Genomic DNA, 20,660 nt, shown 5'->3' on the forward strand with positions numbered 1-20,660 from the left:
TGAAAATGCATGGTACCTTTTACAATGTCTAACATTAAATGAAGTTTATGAATTTAGTTGAAAGGACAGGCATTTACCCAGCCGACATCTTCCTCCGTGGGTTCACCCAGAGACTGCGCATCCCACTGCCCCTCTTGGGGATTTACAACTTGGTCAGCGCAGTGGACTTCGGGGCCGGCACTGTGCTACAGGAGATCAAGCCTCTGCCTGCGATGCCAGCATCCCGTATGGTTTAAGTCCTGGTGCTGGTTCGAGTCCCGGCTGCTCTGCTTCTACTTCAGCTCCCTGCTGATGGCTGGGGAAAGCAGTGAAGGTGGCCCCAGTGCTTGGGCCCCTGCACCTGCATGGGAGACCCAGAAGAAGCTCCTGGCTCCTGGCTTTGGCCTGACCCAGCTCTGGTTGTTTGTGGCCATTTGGGGAGTGAACCAGCGGATGGAAGTCTCTCTCTCTGTCTTTGTCTCTGTCTCTCTCCCTCTCTCCCTTTCTCCCTCTCTCCCAACTCTGCCTGCCAAATAAATACAAAAAAAAAAAAAATCTCAGATTGTGTGGCACAGCAGTGTCTGTGACCTCAGCCCCGGCCACAGCACAGTGGGTGTTTCATGGCTTGCTTGCTGCTGCTGGCTCCCGAGGCCCAGGGGCGCTGCCGGGCCAGCTCCGGAGCTGCTCAGGGTGACGAGGCCTGAGCCCGACGGAGCTCTAGGAAACTGTCAAACAGTGATAGAGAAATGAAGCCGTCTACTGCATGGGCTGGGTCCTGGTTAGAATTCCGGTGAGCACCAGGCCTGGCAGCACAAGGCCCCTCTCCCATTTCGACTGGTTTCTTTCTGAGAGCAGCTCCCTGGGGGACTTGATCCCGCAGCCTGACCTCCGACAGCACGCATGTGGCTAGTGAGCACCGTCCCCGCCGCCAGCCGCCGTTCTCTCTCTCACCTCCTCTTCAATTTTCCTCTCCTGTCACTTCAACATGAAACAATTCAGCCAACGATACAGAGAGGCTGCTGGGTGATGGCTCCCACCTGGACACTCGCTGACCTAGAACAGGCTTGTTCCAGACCCCTCTTGGCGGAGCTCTGGGCAGTGCGTGTGCGTCACTGTGGAGCACAGATGCACTGCAGAGTGTGAGGTGCTCCTGTATTTTTCTTCCCTTTGATTCTCTTCCCTGCTGCTTGTTTAAGTGCCCAGCAGTTGCCACCAGCCAGTCCCTAGGAATCCCTGTTAACGTGCCAGCGCTGTGTTGTGGTCACGTCGGGGCTGCAGCCGGTCGGTGCACTGCAGGCTCCCAGAAGGCAAGGCCCGAGCACCCACCTGCCCTTCCATTCTGCTGCCTCCCTGCCGGGTCAGCCCGGGGCTCAGCCCATCTGCTGTCGCTGAGCCAGAAAGTGTCACGGGCTGGTTAGGTCTCTGTGGGTGTCCATAGAGAATAGGCTCGGACCATGGCCAGTTGTTCAGGCTGTCAGCATGGTGCCCGCTGGCCCTCACCAGTCCTAAAACTGTCTCGGCTGGCTCCCTGGGGCCAGCATGAGCTGACGTGTGCGCACAGTAGCTGCCTTCAAGAGCGGGTCTGAGCTCGGCAGGCACAGGCAGGGGTCGGTGAGTCTTGTCAGCTCCGTCCTGGTGAGCTCCAGCTGCAGCTTGGTGACCTCTCGGATGCCCTGGCCCCGCCTCCAGGAAGGGTGGGGCCCACACACCCTCCTGCCCGCCCCGCACTGCCCTGCACTAAACCTGAGCCGGGCACATGACGATTTTGGCTCCAGCCGTCTCAGTCTTCCCTCCTGGGTGAGGGGCTGCCGCTCCTGGTGGTAATCGGTCCCTTGTCGCGCAGGTTGAAGGGGACCAGCTGCCTCCAGGACACACGGTCAGTCAGTACGAGACCTGTAAGATCAGGACCATCAAGGCTGGCACGCTGGAGAAGCTCGTGGAGAACCTGCTGACGGCCTTCGGGGACAACGACTTCACCTACATCAGCATCTTCCTGTCGACCTACAGGGGCTTTGCCTCTGCCAAGGAGGTGCTGGACCTGCTACTGGACAGGTAAGCAGCGGCCACCTGTGCTGAGCACCTGCCCGGGAAGACAGATGGGATCCGCCAGGTCGTGAGCAGGGTGGGGGAGTTAGGAGTCCACGCCATGGGTGTGGGCTCCGTGGCTGCTTGCCACCCTGGGCCTCTCGTGTTTCTATAACTTTGTATCATTGTCGCAAGCGGCCAGCTGACTGGGAATTCCTGTGTGGGGATGGGGATGAGTGTGTGATCCTTGCGCAGGGTATAGCCTCTGAGGAGCGCCGGCCACACCCAGCCGGCGGCAGTGGCCATGGCCCGGTCACCCATGTGGGCGTGGGGCGGGCACATCTCAGTCCTGACTGGAGCAGTGACACTGAGAAGTCTGATCTCTCCTCTTCCTCATTGAACTTAGTCTTTTATTATTATTATTATTATTTTTGACAGGCAGAGTGGACAGAGAGAGAGAGACCGAGAGAAAGGTCTTCCTTTTGCTGTTGGTTCACCCTCCAATGGCCATTGCAGCCGGCGCGCTGCGGCCGGTGCACCGCGCCGATCCGAAGGCAGGAGCCAGGTGCTTCTCCTGGTCTCCCATGAGGTGCAGGGCCCAAGCACTTGGGCCATCCTCCACTGCACTCCCTGGCCACAGCAGAGAGCTGGCCTGGAAGAGGGGCAACCGGGACAGAATCCGGTGCCCTGACCGGGACTAGAACCTAGGGTGCCAGCGCCGCAGGCAGAGGATTAGCCTAGTGAGCCGCGGCGCTGGCCTGAACTTAGTCTTTCAATCGACTTGGTACTGGGAGGGAGAGAACTGGCAGCCACTGTCTCCGCGACCTCATGGGAGGGGAGCGGGCGGGCACTGCTCTGGGGCTTGGTTTTGGTTCACTAGGTTGAAAAGATTTTCAAAATAATGTGTGGCGTATGCTCATGTTAGAAATGCTCACGCTAACAGGGGCACAGAGAGAAATAGGGAAGTTTTCTCTTTGCTTCTCTGTCCTAAGTGACACTTACTAAATGAAAAACATTTTTAAAAGGAGAAAACTAAGCAGACTGTCATTTAGGCAGAAGCTCCATGTTGACGCTTCCAAGGTAGCAGGAGTCTTGGGGCAGGGGTGTCGGCCCAGTGGCTAGGCCCTGTGTCCCCACCCGGGTGCCTGGGTTGGGGCAGGGGTGTTGGCCCAGTGGCTAGGCCCTGTGTCCCCGCCCGGGTGCCTGGGTTGCGTTCCCGGCTCCAGCTTCCTGCTCACGCACGTCATGGCCAGTGGTGCTGGTGGCTCAGGTGGGTGGGTTTCCGCCACCCCTGTGGGAGACCCCGGTTGTGTTCCGGCTCCTGACTTTGGTGGCTGTTGTGGGCACTTGAGGAGTGAGCCATAAAAATTTCAAACATAGAGTAAAAGCAGAGGTCATGTATGTGCAAGATAAAAGTCCAAATGAGTCAGAAAAGTGCAAAGATTAAAAGGCCTGGTTTCCCCAAGGTCCCCGGTCCCATTCTTCCTGAGTAGTCACACACACCGTTCCTCTCGTGTTCTTCCCCCGTGTTCTGGGCAGCGTGATTGTGAACATGTAGACACACACTCACACACAATATTTGTCACGTGTCGTATGCATTTATGCGTGATTGTACCAGTCAGCGTTTTGTGACGCCAACAAAATTCCCCGAGACAAGCTAACTTGAAAAAGATGAAAGCTTTGTGTGGCTTACGGCTCGAGGTCTGGTGGCTCCTGGTCCAGCCTCTGGCATCCGTGGCGAGAGGGGGCCCATCTGTTTACATTGTGTGGCCTCTTGGGCAGCACCAGGGTTTCATCGTGGGGCTCACCCTAATGACCTGGTCTGGTCCGGTCACTTCCCAAGCAGCCCTCCTTCAGAATCGTCACTGGATTGAGTTTGCCGGAGAAGTTCCAGTGATGTAAGACTGTGAGGCCCAGACCTTCAACACGTGGGCCTCCCGGGGGACGGCCAGCCTTCAGATCCACGTCTCCGCCACAGCAGTGCCCCAGACGGGGTCACAGGACGTGCCGGGTCGTGCGGAGGGTTTTCCTCATAGACAGTGGCTGGCGTGTGGAAGGCTGGCGAGATGCTGGCTGCTACGTTCACAGTAACGGAGACGGAGCCACGGTGATGCTGGCTGTTACTGTGCACAGTAACAGAGACGGAGCCACGGTGATACTTAGGCTGTTACTGTTCACACAGTAACAGAGACAGAGCCACGGTGATGCTTAGGCTGTTACTGTTCACGGTAACGGAGACGGAGCCACGGTGATGCTGGCTGCTACGTTCACGGTAACAGAGACGGAGCCACGGTGATGCTGGCTGTTACTGTTCACACAGTAACAGAGACGGAGCCACGGTGATGCTTAGGCTGTTACTGTGCACGGTAACGGAGACGGAGCCACGGTGATGCTTAGGCTGCTACTGTTCACGGTAACGGAGACGGAGCCACGGTGATGCTTAGGCTGCTACTGTTCACGGTAACGGAGACGGAGCCACGGTGATGCTGGCTGTTACTGTTCACGGTAACAGAGACGGAGCCACGGTGATACTTAGGCTGTTACTGTTCACACAGTAACGGAGACGGAGCCACGGTGATGCTTAGGCTGTTACTGTTCACACAGTAACGGAGACGGAGCCACGGTGATGCTTAGGCTGTTACTGTTCACGGTAACAGAGACGGAGCCACGGTGATGCTGGCTGTTACTGTGCACGGTAACAGAGACGGAGCCACGGTGATGCTTAGGCTGCTACTGTTCACAGGCAGCACGTGGAGACGGAGCCATGGTGATACTTTAGTGGCGTATAGTGCGAGTACATGCAGTTACAATTCTTTGTGCCCAAATAAACTATCTTAATTTCATTTTCCTGGGAACTTTTTGAAGTATCCTTATATTTATTGAATGGACTATCCTATGACTACCCATCTTCTGAGTACTTGTTTGAGAATTCTACAGGATAATTCCGTAGTAGAAGGACTCATGAGTCAGAACCTGCCGGCTGGTGAGATTTCAAAGAGGGCCAGTGTTGTGGTACAGCGGGTGGAGCACTGCTGTCCATGCCCGTATGCCATTCCAGCGTCACTGTGAGAGTCCTGGCTACTCCGGCTTCCAATCCAGCTCCCTGCTGGTGCACCTGGGAAGGTGGCAGATGATGGCCCGAATGATTGGGCCCCTGCATGCACTTGGGAGACCGGGATGGAGTTCCTGGCACCTCGCTTTGGCCTGGCCCAGTCCTGGCTGTTGTGGCCACGTCGGGAGTGAACTGGTGGATGGAAGATCTTTTCTGTCTGTCCTTCTGTGTCCCTGCACCTTTCAAAAAAATAAATAGACAGATAAATAGGTCTTCAAACAGCAGCAACAACAAGACCTGGGTTCCGCAGGAGCCTTGTCCTCAGTCAGTCTGCAGAGGAGGGTGTGGCCCCTCACCGCCCCCCACTCGTCCCTGGTGTTCACACCTGCACCCCCGGAGCCGTGTTCTCCAGGCCCCGGCGCTGAGCAGCGGCACCTCCTTCTTGCACGCGTTACCACGCGGGGCTCTTGGCCGTTGTGCTTTCTTTCCTTTCTGTTTCTGCAGATCGTGATGGTCCGATTGGACCTCTTGTGTGCTCAGGAAGGCAGTTTGGTTCGTTGTGTGTCGGGAATATTTCCCAGGTTGCCCGCTGGTTTTACAAGCCGCTTAGCAGGGCAGTGCTGAACCGTTTTCAGATACTGGCGCATGTCAGTCTTAAGAAAGGGGCTCCTGACCCAGCCTGTTCGGGCGTCGGTGAGGCTGTCGGTGAGAGGGTTTGGTCCCTGAGCGTCTCCGGTGAAGTTACTGGGATCAGCGGTTTTCACGCGTTCCCGTCCACAGAGCGCGTCGGCTTCCCCCCAGTGATCTGGCTTTGATGCCTGGGCTCGGCACTCACAGAACTGTGCGCGCACTGCTGTGCCTGGAGGGGGCGCCTGCGGGGCTGCTGGGTTGTTCCTGCAAGAGTGTGTCTTCTAGTACAACAGCTACCGGGGAGAAGCAGGGGGAGAGTTATGCCTTATGTTTGCAAGAAGACCCAGCGTGCTAAGCGTTACCTGCAGGCATTACAAGGGAGTAGTTCAAAACATCACGAACTCTGTCAGGAACTGTGGAGCTGGCGGTCTCTCCTGCTCAGAGAGGGTGGCTCCATGGACGGCCCCGGAGATGCAGTGTGCACATGGGGGCCGGCATGTTGACCCTGTGGTAAACACACCTGTGTGCAACCGGCTTAGCTTCAATTTTTAAATTTTTTTTTTTTTAAAAAGAGAGACAGAGATCTTCCATCCACTGATTCACTCCCCCAAGGCCTATGACAGCTGAGGCTGGGTCAGGCAGAAGCCAGGAGTCTGGAGCTCACTCTGGACGTCCCACATGGGGGCAGGGACCTGAGTACTCGAGCCACCACTGCTGCCTCCCAGGGTGTGCACCAGCAGGAATCTGGACTTGTCCGTGGAGCCAGGACTCAACCCCAGACACTCCCGCAGGGACACGAGGTCCCACATGGCTCCTTACCCACGACGCCAGCCGCTCACCTGTGTGTTGAGTGTTCAAATAGTCCCTTTGCTCTCCCATTGTAGCTGAAAGATAGTTTTGGATTTTAAAAATACCAGCTGGATGATAATTATTAAGTAATTTACCATGAATAAAAATAAAATGTGAGCAAGTAAATAATATAAAAATGAGTAAAAATATCCACATGAATCCAAATTGTGTTTAATTCAAGCTATCATTAAGGTCTAGCTGAATGAGGAGTTGGGATTTGTCTTGTGCCGCTTGGAGGGGCCACAGCTTAGTCCTGCATTTGCTCTCCTGGGCGATCCGGTGCTTGCATCTGAGCTGAGCTGTCGGCGAGTCCTGGGTGCCCATGGCCTGCTGAGTGTTCTGTACAAGCAGCACAAGGCGTGGCTCTTGCCCTGAGGTGGCCTCTCGTGGTGTCGGTGGTACTCGGCCCCACAGAACTGCCTCACTCGCAGTACCATCTGTGTAATTTTACAGCCATCATTTTGGTTATGAAAATGTTTATTTTCATCTAATTGAAAGGCAGGGCCAGAGAGAAAGAGGGGGAGACAGGAGAGACAGAGAGAAAGAGGGGGAGGCAGAAGGAGAGACAGAGAGAAAGAGGGAGAGACAGGAGAGACAGAGAGAAAGAGGGGGAGGCAGAAGGAGAGACAGAGAGAAAGAGGGGGAGGCAGAAGGAGAGACAGAGAGAAAGGGGGAGGCAGAAGGAGAGACAGAGAGAAAGAGGGAGAGACAGGAGAGACAGAGAGAAAGGGGGAGGCAGAAGGAGAGACAGAGAGAAAGTTGGTCTTCCAGTTGCTAATTCACCGCTGCGTGCCCACAACAGCCGGGGCTGGGCCAGGCTGAAGGCAGGAGCCTGGAGCTCCATCCAGGTCTCCCGCGTGGGTACGGGGCCCAGGCACTTGAGCCATCATTTACCACTTTCCCAGGATGCATTGGCAGGGAGCTGGATCGGAAGCAAGGATTCGAACCCACGCTCTGATAGGAGACACGGGTGCCGGAGCAGCAGCTCGGACTGCTGCCGCACAGCACAGCCCGGCATATTCACGACCTTATATTCTCGCTCTTTGAGAGGACGCCTCGGACGGCAGTATGCTGGCCCACAGAACCCATGACACCTCATGCTTTACCGCCAGAGTCAGAGCCGGCGCTAGCGAGACAAGCAGTGGGGCTTTGGGGGCCTGGGCTGGTGCTGTCACGTGTCCTGCAGGTGGCACAGGGCGCACCAGACCAGCAACGTGGGTCCTGGTGGCTCTGCGTGCTCTGCACATGTGTGGGTTTGTGCACGCGTGTGCGCAGGTCTACATGCATGTTCCCTTTTGCTCACTGTCCTGCTCATACGTGGATCCTGTGGCCAGGCGCGGCTGTGATTGGATTGAACCAGAGTGTGTGTGAGTGCGTTGGCTGGGGGGTGCGTAGTGCCTGCAGTTAGGAGGAAGCGATGGCTTCAGCCGCCTGTCTGAAGGCCAGCGCCAGCGGGGTTGGTTCTGTTCTCGCCGGACTTTGTGGGTCTGATACCATTGTTTCATTGTTTCTTTTGGCTTCTTAGTAGTAGATGGCGTCTCTTCTGTGGGCTTGACAGGACTATTGTAGCTGTGCTGATGCCGTAAGCCACCCGAAGAGCAGACTGAAGGCGGCGCAGGACTGCGTTCCCTTCGCAGAAAAGCTTACGGAACCAGCTCTGCTTTGCTTCCCGACGTCTCACCCTGCGGCTCTCGTATGGAGCCGTCTGTTCTCCGGGATTTCTTGTTTTCCTTACAAAGTTGTCTGGTTCTGCTCAGGCGCACCTTCGTGGCGACTGGGTCCCCGTGTTTGCCTTGTCCTGCCTCAGGCTCAGCCGTCACCAGGACGCGCATCCCACGCTGCTCACCCAGGCTCAGCTGGTCTTGGCCACACTGCCTTCCGGGACGGACTTGTGGGATAGTGGTGGTGTTGGCGCTTGGTCGTCCTATTTCCTGCGGCTTTGTACATACCCAGCTAAAGGTCTTCCCACCGCACCATGGAGAGTAAAGGGTCTGCCACGATGTGCGCCACCCTCCCCACGCCGGAGAGCCTTCCGCACAGCCGACCTAGTGACCTAGTGACCCTCCCCGAGAACCGTGCACGCTCACACCGCCATCTGCACTTCCTCGGGGAGGCTCGCGGGTGCTGCCTTCAGGCTGGGGCGCACCCCTGAGAGCAGAAGGCAGCAGGACGCCGGCCCCCGCAGCACGAGGAGAGCCCGAGTGGCGCCTCAGTGAGGAGGTCGGCGCCCGAGCCTGGCACCGGTGCAGCTCGGGGTCTTGTCCTGTCCCAGGGGAGACGCTTGCTCAGCAGGTCCCTGCACTCACGTCGTCTCGTGCTTCGTGCTTCCTTGCCGCGCTCCACAGGCGGAACTCGCCTGCCTTCGTCTCCTCCTCACTCCCTGCCTACAGACGAGGAAGCTGGACTTCAGCCGGCCCGCCGTGGCCCAGCAGCTGCGCCCAGCGTCCGCGTCACTTCCTGGGTTGTCGCGAAGGAAGGGGTGGTCCCCCACATCCGTTCCGTGACTTCCTCAGCTGGTTTTCTCTGGAAACTGTTTCCGGAGGCCTCTCTGCATAGCGTCGCGGGCAGCTCTCGTGAGCACCCGTGTCCCGGCCACCAATGGACTCGTGCAGTGCTTATCAGTTCTTGAAGACGTCCCCAGTGCTGCCTGGGCCTGGGGTGCTTGGTGTGTGTGAGCGAGGGCAGCCCTGGGCGAGCATCCGTAACCAGCGCGACAGAACCCTGTGGAGAGGGCTCGGCTCTGCGGCAGACAGAGCAGGGCCGTGGGTGCCTGGGCTCCCAGGGTGGTTAGAAGGGTCCCGGGCCAGGGGGGTCACTGCAGGGTCTGCGTTTGTTGGGGCCTGGGCGGGGTGCCCACAGAGCCCCAGGTGGATCTCCGTGGGGCAGGCAGGGACAGAGCTGGCCTCCCTGCTGCTACCAGTTCTTCCGCAGCACAGATAGAAAGCTGGAGATTTTATTTATTTCTGGTTCTTCTGTCCTAAGTGCAAAGACTGCTTGTGTTTGCTGTGGGGTTCCAGGGTGCGTCATGGAGAGAGCAGTGAGGCCACGGCAGGCATGAGGCCTGTCAGCAGGGAACGTGGCCGAGCGCACAGGACAGGGGTCTGATTCTGGGCCTGCTCTGCAGCGCTGGGCTGGGGTGGCCAACGGTGGCAGCTTCGGCTTCCTGGCTGTGGAGGGGAAGGCGGGGGAGCCCCCAGCTCCCAGCATGTTTGAGGTCTAGCCTGGATAGCACGAGTGACATTCTTAGAAGCATGCCTGGAAATCCTGACTGCTTCCCGTTTCCTGGTGGGGTTCTTGCTTTGTGACACTGGTCATTATTTTAAGTGATCTATTTTTGATTTTTTTGATTATTTTAAATGATCTATTTTTCGAAGTCCAATGTACTATCCATTGCGCCAGAGCCACCTATTATCTATTTTTTAAAAAACATTTATTTATTTGAAAGGCAGATTTAGAGGGAGGGACGTGGAGGGAGAAATCTTCCCTCGCTGGTTAACTCCCCAAATGGCTGCAACAGCCAGGGCTGGGCCAGGCCAGCCAGGAGCTGGGAATTCCGTCCTGGTCTCCGTGGGTACAAGGGCCCAAGCCCCTGGGCCAGGCCATCTGCTGCTGCTTTGACTGGTTTGGAAGCAGTTCAGCCGGGACTCAAACTGGTGCCCCACGTCCCACAAGGCTGACCACACTGCGGTGTTTTGTGGCCGTGGGGACGCTCAGCCCCGTGTACCATGAGGCCGAGCACACGCGGTGTTTCGTGGCCGTGGGGATCTCAGCCCCACATCCCACGAGGCCGAGCACACACGGTGTTTCATGGCCATGGGGATCTCAGCCCCACATCCCACGAGGCTGAGCACACGCGGTGTTTCGTGGCCGTGGGGACGCTCAGCCCCACGTCCCACAAGGCCGAGCACACCGCGGTGTTTCGTGGCTGTGGGGACGCTCAGCCCCGTGTACCCCGAGGCCGAGCACACTGCGGTGTTTCGTGGCCGTGGGGACGCTCAGCCCCACGTCCCACGAGGCCGAGCACTCTGCGGTGTTTCGTGGCCGTGGGGATGCTCAGCCCCACGTCCCACGAGGCCGAGCACACGTGGTGTTTCGTGGCCGTGGGGACGCTCAGCCCCGTGTACCATGAGGCCGAGCACACGCGGTGTTTCGTGGCCGTGGGGATGCTCAGCCCCACGTCCCACGAGGCTGACCACACCGCGGTGTTTCGTGGCCATGGGGACGCTCAGCCCCACATCCCACGAGGCCGAGCACTCCGCGGTGTTTCGTGGCCGTGGGGACGCTCAGCCCCGTGTACCATGAGGCCGAGCACTCCGCGGTGTTTCGTGGCCATGGGGACGCTCAGCCCCACGTCCCACGAGGCCGAGCACTCCGCGGTGTTTCGTGGCCGTGGGGACGCTCAGCCCCACGTCCCACGAGGCCGAGCACTCCGCGGTGTTTCGTGGCCGTGGGGACGCTCAGCCCCACATCCCACGAGGCCGAGCACACGCGGTGTTTCGTGGCCTGTCCCCTCCCCCAGGCTGTGCTCACTGCTGTGTCCTAGGGCAGCACAGGTGCCTGCGGCAGTGCTGAGGCTGAGGGATGGGCAGTGTCTGTGCGCTCCGTCACGAGCAGGTGCTTCGGGGCAGAACAGCGGACGCGGCTCGTCGCTGCTGTGTTGCGCGGCAGAGGTGGCGAGCGGAGGCTCCGCTGCCGCTGGCAAGGCCGTGCGGCCTCGTGTGCGTTTCGGCACTGACTGCTGCCCGGGAAAGCTCAGCGCGGGGCCGCCCGGTCCCGGCCAAGCACTTCTGAGACGCCTGCGGTAGCTCCAGCTTGCTCTTTGCTAACCTCACTTAAAGACGGTTTGGCGCTGGACTTGGACGAGGCTCTGGCCAGATGTTCCTGGATCCATGCTGGCATCTGCCCACGGAGGAGTCCCCGTGACATTCGTTTCTGCTGCCTTCCCGCTGCTCTTGCAGGTTAGGGAGGGAGGGGGGCAGCAGGGGGGCTCTCGGGAGCAGGTGCTGGAGCTGAACCCACTTCAGCAGCTCACGGCACCTCCCACGGGTGACCAAGAGCCGCCTCCGGGTGCCGGCGTCCTGAGTGTTAATGCTCACGCTAACCTTTGATACCATCAAGCTCGTGTTACCTCCTCTGTGCTTTTGTGTGTCCTAAGAGTTATTGTTAGTGTTAAATTCTCTTGCTTATATAGGAAAGGTTTCTGACATAGTGGCGTGCACGGTGGCTGTCGGGGCAGCAGTTCATACACTGCCTGGGCCGCCCCTGTGCTGTGTGACTGCCTGGTTCCAGTCCCGGCTCTCTCCCGCCAGCGTGCACTGTGGAAGGCAGCACGTTATGGCCCAAGTGCTAGGGTTCCGGCCACCCTTGTGGGAGACGCAGGTGGGGTTCTGGGCTCCTGGTTTCAGCCTAACTGAAGCCTTTGAGTAGAAAGCCAGTGATGGACGATCTCTCTCGTCTGTCTCATTTCTTCCTCGCGCTCAAATTAAAACAAAACAAAACAAAAAAACCTGTTTATAAGGACAAGCAAAAGATGTATTAGTTTTTTTTAAAGCTTTTATTTGTCTTATCTGAGAGGTAGAGTTACAGACAGTGAGAGGGAGAGACAGAGAGGTCGGTTCACTCCCCAGTTGGCTGCAACGGCCGGAGCTGCGCCAATCCGAAGCCAGGAGTTAGGAGCTTCCTCTGGGTCCCTCATGCAGGTGCAGGAGCCCAAGGACCTGGGCCATCTTCTACTGCTTTCCCAGGCCACAGCAGAGAGCTGGATTGGAAGAAGGGCAGCTGGGACTCGAACCAGCGCCCATATGGGATGCCGGCGCCACAGACAGAGGATTAACCTGCTGAGCCATGGTGCCGCCCCCCCCCCCCCCATTAGTTTTAATAACTCTCGTACCACTGCTCCCGGCAGGCCGAGTGGAAACAAGCAGGGGTCTCGACCCAGGAGCCTTGTGTCCCCCGAGCTTGGAAACGTGTGAGGTGTTTGGTCAGTTTGCCCATCCTGTTGCTTCAGAGGGAAAGCCGTGGGGTCTTCCGAGTGCAGCATGCGGACCTGCCGGGTCTCCTGACTGGTGGGCAAGGGGGCTTCCCCAGCACGGGAAGGCCATTTGCTCCGAGTGCCCGGAGAGCCAGTGGCTTCGCACAGGTTCCCTGGTCTGGGAGCTGATGACTCGTGAGCAGCAACCGAACCTTACGATCTAAGAGGTGGGTGGTTGGCTGTTGAGTGGCAGATTGTCGGGACTGTGTGGACGATGACGCTGGGGAAGACAGGGTCCCTACGGGCACAGCCCCGCCGCGTGCCCTTGCTGGGGAGCTGGCTCCTCGTGGAGCACGCATGGTCTCACGCGTAATCCTCACACGTGTCCATAGCAGCAGAACGGGGCCCCAGAGATGCCCACCCCAGTCCCTGTAGCCGGTGAGCATGTTAGGTTGCGTGGCACGGGCACCAGGGTGGATGACCAAGTGGCTTTAAGAGGAGAGGCCCTTGCCTTGTCTGGGTGGGTTCCGTGTAATCGCGAGAAGATGGAGCGGAAGAGAGGCAGAGAGCGAGGGCGTGGGAGTGGGGTTGGAGCGATGCTGTGTTGCTGGCTGCGGAGTTGGAGGCGGGGCCCGGAGCCCGGGACACAGGCAGCCTCTGGCTCCGCGAGTGTGGGACGGTGAACTTGTTCCAGGCCCCCAGTTCTGGTCATTTGGTGCGGCAGCAGGTAAGCTGATGTTAGGAGAGGACTGCGAGTCCAGGCCCACGGCTCCAGGGCGCAGAGGGGGAGTGTTCGCCTTCAGCTTGCTGTGTCCAGGACGGCGCGCCCCCCACGGGCTGGCGCAGACAGAATGGAGCTCGGCCTCGGCACCCACGCCTGTGGCCGCCTCCCCTCAACCCCGGTAACCAGAAGCGCAAACGGCTGCTTTAGAATTCCGCCCCGCCCAGACCTCAGGAAGGAAGATGGGAGCGCCTCCCTCCTGCCGGCTCCGCGCCGTGGCCTGGCCGTTCTGCGCGAGAACACGCGTGCCCCCAAGGGTCGCGGTCAGGGGCTCTGCCCCATCGCAGCCCCATCGCAGGCCCGAGAGGTTAGGGTGTTTCTGTGCAGGAGCAAGCAGAACTGCTCCGAGGGTCCAGAGGGGAACCAGGAGGGGGCCCCTGGCCCCTGGCTCCAGCTGCCCTGGGCACCTGGGGAGTGAGCCAGCAGATGGAGCGACTTCTCTGTCTCTCTTCTTCTTTGCCTTTCAAATAAATTTTTAGAACCATTTTAGTTTGAGAGGAAAGGGGTTAGCTGTTTCTGGTCAGTCGGGTTCCTCAGGGGCTCCGTTGGGCTTTTTTCTGATGTGTGCTTCTGGGAGCTCAGCCCTCCAGGATGACCCCAGGCCCCGCGTCCCGGAGCGAGCTGCTGCCGCTCACCTCTGCTGAAGTCAGGGTGGCGCCAGTGTGCACACAGAGGAGGGGGGGCCGCCATCGCGCCTCCCTGGCACACTCGGGGTTGGGGGCAGGGAGCCCAGGCTGGCTCTGGATTGTTGGTCCTGTGCCACCTCGTCCCGGACCGGACGCGGCCTGTGGCCACCAGGCGCTTCGGGCTCCCCGCCCTGTCCTCCATGGTCCCCCAGCATGACCCACGCCGTGTGGCAGGCAGGTAGGTGTCCAGCACTGCCACCTGTTGGGGTGGGGGTGGAATGTGGATGGCCCCCCAGGTCTGAGTTCAGGAGATGGGCGGAGGAGAGCCCTAGGTACAGTGGGCACTCTAGCAAGGGCCGGCGTGACTTCCTGTCGAGATGAGAGACGGCGCGGCCAGGGGCGCCAGGCGATTGTCCTGCCCTTGGGTGGGCAGCAGCCGAACCCGCGTCCTTTTCTTGGCCTCCTCCTAGACGGCTGTGGACGGGCTGGAGCGAAGGTGTTTCGGAAGGGAGTTCCGTGGCGTGCGGGCACTGTCTGCTGTGGGTGCCTGTGTGGGTTGGGGGCAGCTCCTCTGGGGTCATGGGAAACCTCTGGCCTGCGGGAAGCGCAGTCCGCCCCTTCCCTCAGCCTCACCTCTCCACAGGGGTCCCAGACCTTTCCTGGGGGCTTGGTGGCGGCAGCCCAGGCCTTGGGTCCCAGGGCCGGGGAGGGCCCTGCCACAGGGCACTAATCGGGGATGGGACAGCCACGGGCTGCTCTGTGGACTCGCCGGCTTCTGCCCTCGCTAGTGCCGGCACCTGCAGGCCGTTCCGCCCGGATCGTTCTCTTGGGTCCAGGTAGCCCCTGGACATTCGTCTCATAGCTGACCTGTGCTGTGTGGGTCAGTTAGGTAGGAATGCCGGGCTGTCCCTAACGCAGGGATCATTGGAAAGTCAGATCCCCCGGAGGCGCCTAGGTCAGCAGCTTCGTGGGAGGCCTGCTTCTCTGTGTGTGCCGTCCCCTCTGGCCTTCCGCCCTCCCCATGTCCTCTCTTCATGGTAGTGGAGGTTCCGTGAGCTCACGGAGACACGGCTCGAGGGTGTCTGCTACACGCAGGGGAGGAGATGCGGTGCCATGGCCGCCTGTGCCCTCGCCATGGCCCTGTCACTCGGGGGCCTCCCCTGCTGCTCCCTCTGCTGTCCCCTCTTAGCCTCTGTGTTCCCACAGAGCACCGTCCTCCCCTGCTGAGGCCCTGCCCGGCTCTGCGGCACGGGAGGGGCTCTCCGGCACGGGAGGGGCTCTCCCTGAGGTCCGCGCGGCTGTTGCTGCCTCCTTGTCACATGCGCCCTGGTCCTCCCTAGAATACCCCGTCATGCCGTCTCCCCTCCTTGCTGGTTTTTTTTTTTAAAAGATTTATTTTATTTATTTGAAAGACAAGAGTTCCAGAGAGGTAGAGACAGAGCAGGAGAGAGGTCTTCCCTCTGGTGGTTCACTCCCCAACTGGCTTCAACAGCTGGAGCTGAGCTGGTCTAAAGCCAGGAGCCAGGAGCTTCTTCCGGGTTTCCCACGTGGGTGCAGGGGCCCAGGCACTTGGGCCATCTTCCACTGCTTTCCCAGGCCACAGCAGAGAGCTGGATCGGAAGTGGAGCAGCCGGGACTCGAACCAGCACCTGTGTTGGATGCGGGCTGCAGGCTGGGGTTAACCCACTGCGCCACAGTGCCGGCCCCATCCCTTCCCTGCCTTGCATGTTCACGTCCGACTGTGCACACCGACTGCTTCCGAGGCTCCCAGCGTGGCGGAGCCAACGGCAGAGAAGTAAAGGAGAACCCTGAGCTGTGACTCACGGAGCTTCTCCGGCTCAGGCCTGTCGAGCAGTCTCCCCGCTTCTTCTCCCCGGTGGTGGAGGGTCAGCAGGTTTCTCTCTGGGCTTCCGTGAGAGCCAGGTGACGATGCACGGAAAGCTGGCCCCCGGCGCTCAGCCACCATCGCCGGGCCAGGGTGGACGGAGCCGAGTGGCTGCGCGACCATCCCGGTGGGCTCGTTGAGCCTCTCCAGGGTGGGGGCCCCGCGGACCCTGCCCCCGTGCACAGCGTCGTCAGGACCAGTGGCCACCTCAGTGCCGGGAGAGGCCCAGGGCAGAGCTGCTCCCTGGAAGTGACTGCTCCCTGTGTGAATGCCAGCGGCCTGCGAAACCCTGGGGTGGTCTGGTTCCGCGGCAGGTACTGCGCCGGGCTGCTCTGGAAGCAGAGAAAATCGCGGCCGAGCCGTGCCGGTAGCCGCGTTGTAGTGGAGGTTTGGCCAGTTGCCACCTGGAGAGAGGCTGCTGCTCAGTGCCACGCTTCTTTAGAAGGCCCTGAAGCCGTTAGCCCTGCAGAGACTGGAGGCGGCCTTGGCCTTGCTGGTGTGGCCCCAGCCCTTCCACAGCTGTGAGGCCCACGTGTGTGCCCTTCATTCACTGCCCTGGAAGGGGAGGGGTGGGTGTGTCCTATCTGTCCTGTCTGCGTCCTGTCTGTCCTGTTTGTGTCCTGTCTGTGTCCTGTCTGTGCCCTGTCTGTGTCCTGTCTGTCCTGTCTGTGTCCTGTCTGTGTCCTGTCTGTGCCCTGTCTGTGTCCTGTCTGTCCTGTCTGTGTCCTGTCTGTGTCCTGTCTGTGCCCTGTGTCCTGTCTGTGCCCTGTCTGTCCTGTCTGTGTCCTGTCTGTGTCCTGTCTGTGTCCTGTCTGTGCCCTGTCTGTGTCCTGTCTGCCCTGTCTGTGCCCTGTCTGTGTCCTGTCTGTCCTGTGTGTGTCCTGTCTGTGTCCGGTCTGTGTCCTGTCTGTGTCCTGTCTGTCCTGTCTGTGCCCTGTGTCCTGTCTGTGCCCTGTCTGTGTCCTGTCTGTGATCTGTCTATGCCCTGTGTCCTGTGTCCTGTCTGTGCCCTGTCTGTGTCCTGTCTGTGATCTGTCTGTGCCCTGTGTCCTGTCTGTGCCCTGTCTGTGCCCTGTGTCCTGTCTGTGTCCTGTCTGTGTCCTGTCTGTGATCTGTCTATGCCCTGTGTCCTGTGTCCTGTCTGTGCCCTGTCTGTGCCCTGTCTGTGATCTGTCTGTGTCCTGTCTGTGTCCTGTGTCCTGTGTCCTGTCTGTGATCTGTCTGTGCCCTGTGTCCTGTCTGTGTCCTGTTTGTTCCCTGTCTGTGCTCTGCACTGATCTGTGGGAGCCGCAGAAGCACTGAGAGGTTTGGGACCAGGCCTGCTCTACAGGCAGGGCCACGAGATTTTCTGGCCGGTTAGGTGGGGAGGAGGCGGTGGGTGTGAGCCCAGCAGCTGCACCCTGGCTCCTACTGGTCTCCAAACATCACGCCAGTCCTGGTGGCCAGGAGAGACCCCACACGGGCTGCCGAGCGAGGGGACAAGGCAGCAGGCCACTTAGCAGGAGGGCTTTGCACACAGGATAGGTCACTGTGTCCTCCTTGGGCCACCTGACGCATTGTGGCTTCACATTCTGGGGTGTCAGCCAGACCTGCACCTCAGCTCTGAGTCTGAAACCTGTGGAGACCCAGGCCCGGGCCCGGGGACTGCGTGCTCGCCACTCTGAGCGCGGGGCCTGCTCGCTGCTCCAGTTCTGCCTCTCGGCTCACAAAACATCTGATTTTCCAGAGGAACCGGAGGTAAAAGGCCCAACCTGGCAAGTGATAGAGGCAAAGGTCGAGTGGCAGGTGGAGGAGGCCGGAGTGCACCCTGTGACGGCACACACGGCCTGTGTGAGAGGACCCATGGCCCGTCTTGCTGTGGCGGTGGCCAGGGTTCAGCCCCAAATCCCCATGTTGTTTACTAGGCATCTGCCCAGCCCTATCTTGTTCCCCGGAGGTTGAGAAAGTCCTCATGGGACTGAGTTCTTATCTCAAGAAGAACAAAGGGCGCCTCTCACAGCAGGTGCAGGACAGAAGGGAGGGGAGCAGGAGGGTGCCTGAGGCTGCCGAGCCCTGGGGGTGAGGGAGGCGCAGGACAGGGCCTGGTGGTGCCCGTGGGGGGCCAGGTGCACCCGCATGGGCCTTCAAGTTTCTGAGGATCTGGGAGTGTTGCAAACCTGAGGCATGAGGGTCTGGCGCCGCTCATCCCCCGCAGAGGACAGAAGTCTGCTCTTCAGGTCTGCCTGCCGCTCTCAGCCTCTGCTGATGTGCCGGGAGCCGGCTGAGGCACTGGGTTCCCAGAGCGAGTGCGCCTTCAGGTGGAAGGGAATCTGCTGGGGCCGGCCTGCTCACAGGTGCACCCGCAGCTGCAGCTCCACCTCTGGGGGCTTTTGAGTTTGCAGTGGAGAATGATGCGAAGTATTTCTTTAAAATGTATGTATTTATTGGAAAGGCAGGTATATATATATGTGTGTGTGTGTATATATATATGTATATATATACATGGTGAGAGCGAGAGAGAGAGGGGGGAGAGAGAGAGAGAGAGAGAGGGAGGTCTTCTATCTGCTGGTTCACTCCCAGGTGGCCACAATGGCCAGAGCTGGGTCGATCTGGAGCCGGGAGCTTCTCCCCAGCCCCCCATGTGAGTGCAGGGGCCCAAGCACCTGGGCCATCTTCTGCTGCCTTTGCAGGCAGATGACCTGGGAGCTGGGTCAGAAGTAGAACAGCTGGGACTTGATCCAGAACCAGGGCAGCTTTACCTGCTATGCCACAGTGCTGCCCCCCAAAAATTTAAATTTAAGCACCTGTTGCTTTAGAAAAATAGACCCCTGCTGGCGGCTCCCACATTGTCAGTGTCACTGTGTTGGGATGGGCCACGTCCCCTCTCGCAGCTGCAGACGCCTGTGGGCTGGCGTGCCACGAATCTGCCTGCTCCTCCTGTGGACAGCTCCCTGATGGCGGAGAAGCTGCCGGAGGCTGGTAGTTCAGAGAGCAAGCTCACGTGGTGTGACGGGCGCATCGCTTTTCCCCTAAGCAACCCAGACTGCACCGCGCCGTTCCTCCTGCCAGGTGCAGCCGTTCGTCCTGGTGGGAGGGCTGCAGCTGCCTGCCAGCACTGCTGACCGGTGTCCTTGTTGTTTGCTCCCTCAAGGTACGGAGACCTGACAGGCCCAGGCTGTGAGGAGGACGGAGGCCCCAGCTCCCCGGAGTCCAAGGCCATCATCAGAAAGTGAGTGTGTCCTTCTCTGCAGCGTGCAGACCGTTCCAGGGATCTCTCAGGACGGAGCCGGCGCAGCTTCTGTCCTACTCCTGCCGAGTGCAGGAGAGCAAAGAGCTGCACTCTGTTACCTACGTCAGTCAGCAACCATCGCTTATTCCTCCAGGCTCTGTGCTGACTCAGTGCAGTCAGTGTGTGCACAGGAGAGAGAGTGAGGGACACACACACACACACGTCCCAGTGCAGTCAGTGTGTGCACAGCAGAGAGCGTGAGGACACACACACACATCCCAGTGCAGTGTGTGCACAGGAGAGTGTGAGGACACACACATACACACATCCCAGTGCAGTCAGTGTGTGCACAGGAGAGTGAGGGACACGCACATACACACACACATCCCAGTGCAGTCAGTGTGTGCACAGGAGAGAGAGTGAGGGACACACACACACACACACGTCCCAGTGCAGTCAGTGTGTGCACAGGAGAGAGAGTGAGGGACGTACACACACACACACGTCCCAGTGCAGTCAGTGTGTGCACAGGAGAGTGAGGGACACACACACACACACACGTCCCAGTGCAGTCAGTCTGTGCACAGGAGAGAGCGTGAGGGACACACACACACACACACACACGTCCCAGTGCAGTCAGCGTGTGCACAGGAGAGAGCGTGAGGGACACACACACACACGTCCCAATGCAGTCAGTGTGTGCACAGGAGAGAGTGTGAGGGACACACACACACACACGTCCCAGTGCAGTCAGTGTGTGCACAGGAGAGAGCGTGAGGGACGCACACACACACGTCCCAGTGCAGTCAGTGTGTGCACAGCAGAGAGCGTGAGGGACGCACACACACACACACGTCCCAGTGCAGTCAGTGTGTGCACAGCAGAGAGCGTGAGGGAGGGACACGCACACACACACGTCCCAGTGCAGTCAGTCTGTGCACAGGAGAGAGCGTGAGGGACGCACACACACACACATCCCAGTGCAGTCAGTGTGTGCACAGGAGAGAGAGTGAGGGACACACACACACACACACGTCCCAGTGCAGTCAGTCTGTGCACAGGAGAGAGCGTGACCCACACACACACGTCCCAGTGCAGTCAGAGTGTGCACAGGAGAAGCGTGAGGGACGCACACACACACACGTCCCAGTGCAGTCAGTCTGTGCACAGGAGAGAGCGTGAGGGACACACACACACACACACACGTCCCAGTGCAGTCAGTGTGTGCACAGGAGAGCATGAGGGACACACACACACACACACGTCCCAGTGCAGTCAGTGTGTGCACAGGAGAGAGCGTGAGGGACGCACACACACACACGTCCCAGTGCAGTCAGAGTGTGCACAGGAGAGAGCGTGAGGGACACACACACACAAACACGTCCCAGTGCAGTCAGTGTGTACACAGGAGAGTGAGGGACACACACACACACATCCCGGTGCAGTCAGTGTGTGCACAGGAGAGAGCGTGAGGGACACACACACACACACGTCCCAGTGCAGTCAGTGTGTGCACAGGAGAGAGTGTGAGGGACGCACACACACGTCCCAGTGCAGTCAGTGTGTGCACAGGAGAGTGAGGGACACGCATACACACACGTCCCAGTGCAGTCAGTGTGTGCACAGGAGAGAGCGTGAGGGACACACACACACG

At 59.3% G+C, this 20,660-nt stretch overlaps 1 protein-coding gene across 3 annotated transcripts in view; it reads left to right on the forward strand.

The window, feature by feature from the left end:
• RGL1 (ral guanine nucleotide dissociation stimulator like 1) overlaps positions 1-20,660 on the forward strand; it is a 209,908-nt gene that overhangs the window by 148,495 nt on the left and 40,753 nt on the right. For all 3 annotated transcript variants that reach the window (XM_062211487.1, XM_062211488.1, XM_062211489.1), the window contains 2 exons: positions 1,823-2,031; positions 18,929-19,006. In XM_062211487.1, the coding sequence (XP_062067471.1) occupies positions 1,823-2,031; positions 18,929-19,006 (287 nt within the window). The remainder of the gene's footprint in view (positions 1-1,822; positions 2,032-18,928; positions 19,007-20,660) is intronic.

The sequence above is a fragment of the Lepus europaeus genome, chromosome 14, assembly GCF_033115175.1.
Source record: "Lepus europaeus isolate LE1 chromosome 14, mLepTim1.pri, whole genome shotgun sequence".
Lineage (NCBI taxonomy): Eukaryota > Metazoa > Chordata > Mammalia > Lagomorpha > Leporidae > Lepus > Lepus europaeus.